Source organism: Sinocyclocheilus grahami, unplaced genomic scaffold, assembly GCF_001515645.1.
Source record: "Sinocyclocheilus grahami isolate Dianchi unplaced genomic scaffold, SAMN03320097.WGS_v1.1 scaffold7306.1, whole genome shotgun sequence".
NCBI lineage: Eukaryota > Metazoa > Chordata > Actinopteri > Cypriniformes > Cyprinidae > Sinocyclocheilus > Sinocyclocheilus grahami.
The window spans coordinates 8,489-10,258 of NW_015511400.1; the positions used below are offsets into that span (position 1 = coordinate 8,489).

At 36.0% G+C, this 1,770-nt stretch overlaps 1 protein-coding gene across 1 annotated transcript; it reads right to left on the bottom strand.

Annotated features, from left to right (window-relative positions):
• Positions 1 to 6: 6 nt before the first annotated feature.
• polr3k (polymerase (RNA) III (DNA directed) polypeptide K) lies at positions 7 to 1,254 on the bottom strand. Its single transcript, XM_016263839.1, has 3 exons — positions 1,033 to 1,254; positions 299 to 386; positions 7 to 154 (listed from the first exon to the last, which is right to left on the bottom strand). The coding sequence occupies exons 1-3, from the start codon at positions 1,141 to 1,143 to the stop codon at positions 27 to 29; spliced, it is 327 nt and encodes a 108-aa protein (XP_016119325.1). The 5' UTR covers positions 1,144 to 1,254; the 3' UTR covers positions 7 to 26.
• Between the last annotated feature and the right edge of the window lie 516 nt (positions 1,255 to 1,770).

Below are 1,770 nucleotides of genomic sequence, written 5' to 3' on the forward strand. Positions count from 1 at the left end.
CAAAGCCCAAAACTAAGGTCTCTGATTTAGTCTCTCCAACGATGCCCACACTGTAGATTGCAGCACTTGTAGAAGGTTGTCATTGGTTCATCAGCAGATCTAGTCTGAATCTGCATAAAGTAGGCCCTTGGGTGCTCACATTTTGGACAAGGTTCTTTAAAGAAAAATGAGAACGTGTTACACCTCAAAACAAATCATCATCATAAAAACATTCATTTAAAGCCACCAGAATGTGTGGTCAAATATTCACTGTGCATACAAGTACTGTTTTTATTGCACTAGGATAACACCGTTTTACCTGGAGTGGAATCCACATTTTCCCAAGCAGCAGAGCCCCCGAGAACATCATCAACCTCCTTCAGCTTGGGGTAATTTCTGTTATTCACCTGTCAAAATAACCAATAGTTATTTCCACACACATCAGATATGTGTGTGTGTTTTATGTTGGCAGTGTCTCAAAAACTAGTGACAGCATTTTTGGGCAATGTTCTAATTCAGGAGTCTTTTCTCTCCTATGTCATCCCAAAGACCCCTTGGTAGTGCGTCTGAAATCATATAAAGTGTTTACTTCGTGGCCATTAAATTGTATGTTTTATATAGTACGAATTTGTGTATTATGAATGTAATCCAGACATACTACCTGTTGTGATTGTTATGTAACCTACAGTTGTGTACTATTTTTCGCCTACTACATATTAGGGAAGTATATTCTGATACAGCCACTGAATCAAAAATGCACATTATTTCTTCTGCGTCCAAATAAACTCCCATATGTTCTAAAAGAAAAGTTCACATCTTTTTCCATTATTACATGTATTTGAATGGAACGTTCACATTGTTTAATGCGAATGTGTTATATCTTCATAACGTTAATAAACATGAATCTTATCATAATATTATTACATGTGTTGGAATCGAACAATCATTTTATTCCGCGTGTCTAATCGAAGGTTCACCTCATCAGATATGAATCGTAATGACCTCTAAAACGTTCCAAACGCGTTTCTATGGCTACTAATGGAAACTCATTACCTTCCTCGTGATGTTGTGCACATATGGACATGTATTACACGCGAATCTGAAGCATCTCTGCCCCTCTTCCACGATTAACACATTCCCACAGGTTGGACAAAACAGGAGCATTTTCAAGCGGTTATATATAATATTGAATAGTAAATACTGATGCACCCAAAGTTGGTGTTTACACACATTCTCATGCCTGGTCGCTACAGGAAACACATGGTGGTGAACGTGCCTCACTATTCTCGGCTCGACATGAAACGAAATATAAACGCGAATAAACAATAATTATAGGGCATTTAATAATCGTATATATACCTAGAAATGTCAGAGAATATATAAATGTTAAATTAAAATATTAAAATGTAAAGAATTGTATCGGAAGTATAATATAGAAACGTATGCGGAACTAAAGTTTGGTGCATCATTGAAATGTTCCGATAGCGTGTTTGTTCAAAAAAATGGAAAGCTGGAACGTAACAGAACTGTAGCTGTTACAATTTCTTCAGAAATAATTGAACAACTATGCCATTTAATTCCATTTAAATGTACTAATAGTTTAATAAACATAGAAAGAACCTGACACTTTAATGTCTTGTATTTCTAGATAGTTTTCGCTTGTTATCAGTTGAAAATGGATGAATTAAAGGAAGGATCCCCAAAGAATGTCGACGAGGCTGAGTTAGTGGAGAAAACTGTTGTAGATGAAATTAAAGAAGAGCAAGACGAAGACGAAGAAGAAGAAGAAGA

Coding starts and splice junctions, on each gene's coding strand:
- polr3k (XM_016263839.1), bottom strand. CDS start 1,143: ATGCTCCTGTTTTGTCCAACCTGTGGGAATGTGTTAATCGTGGAAGAG. Junction 387..1,032: donor TGCACAACATCACGAGGAAG/GTAATGAGTTTC, acceptor TTATTTTGACAG/GTGAATAACAGAAATTACCC. Junction 155..298: donor AAATGTGGATTCCACTCCAG/GTAAAACGGTGT, acceptor TTTTCTTTAAAG/AACCTTGTCCAAAATGTGAG.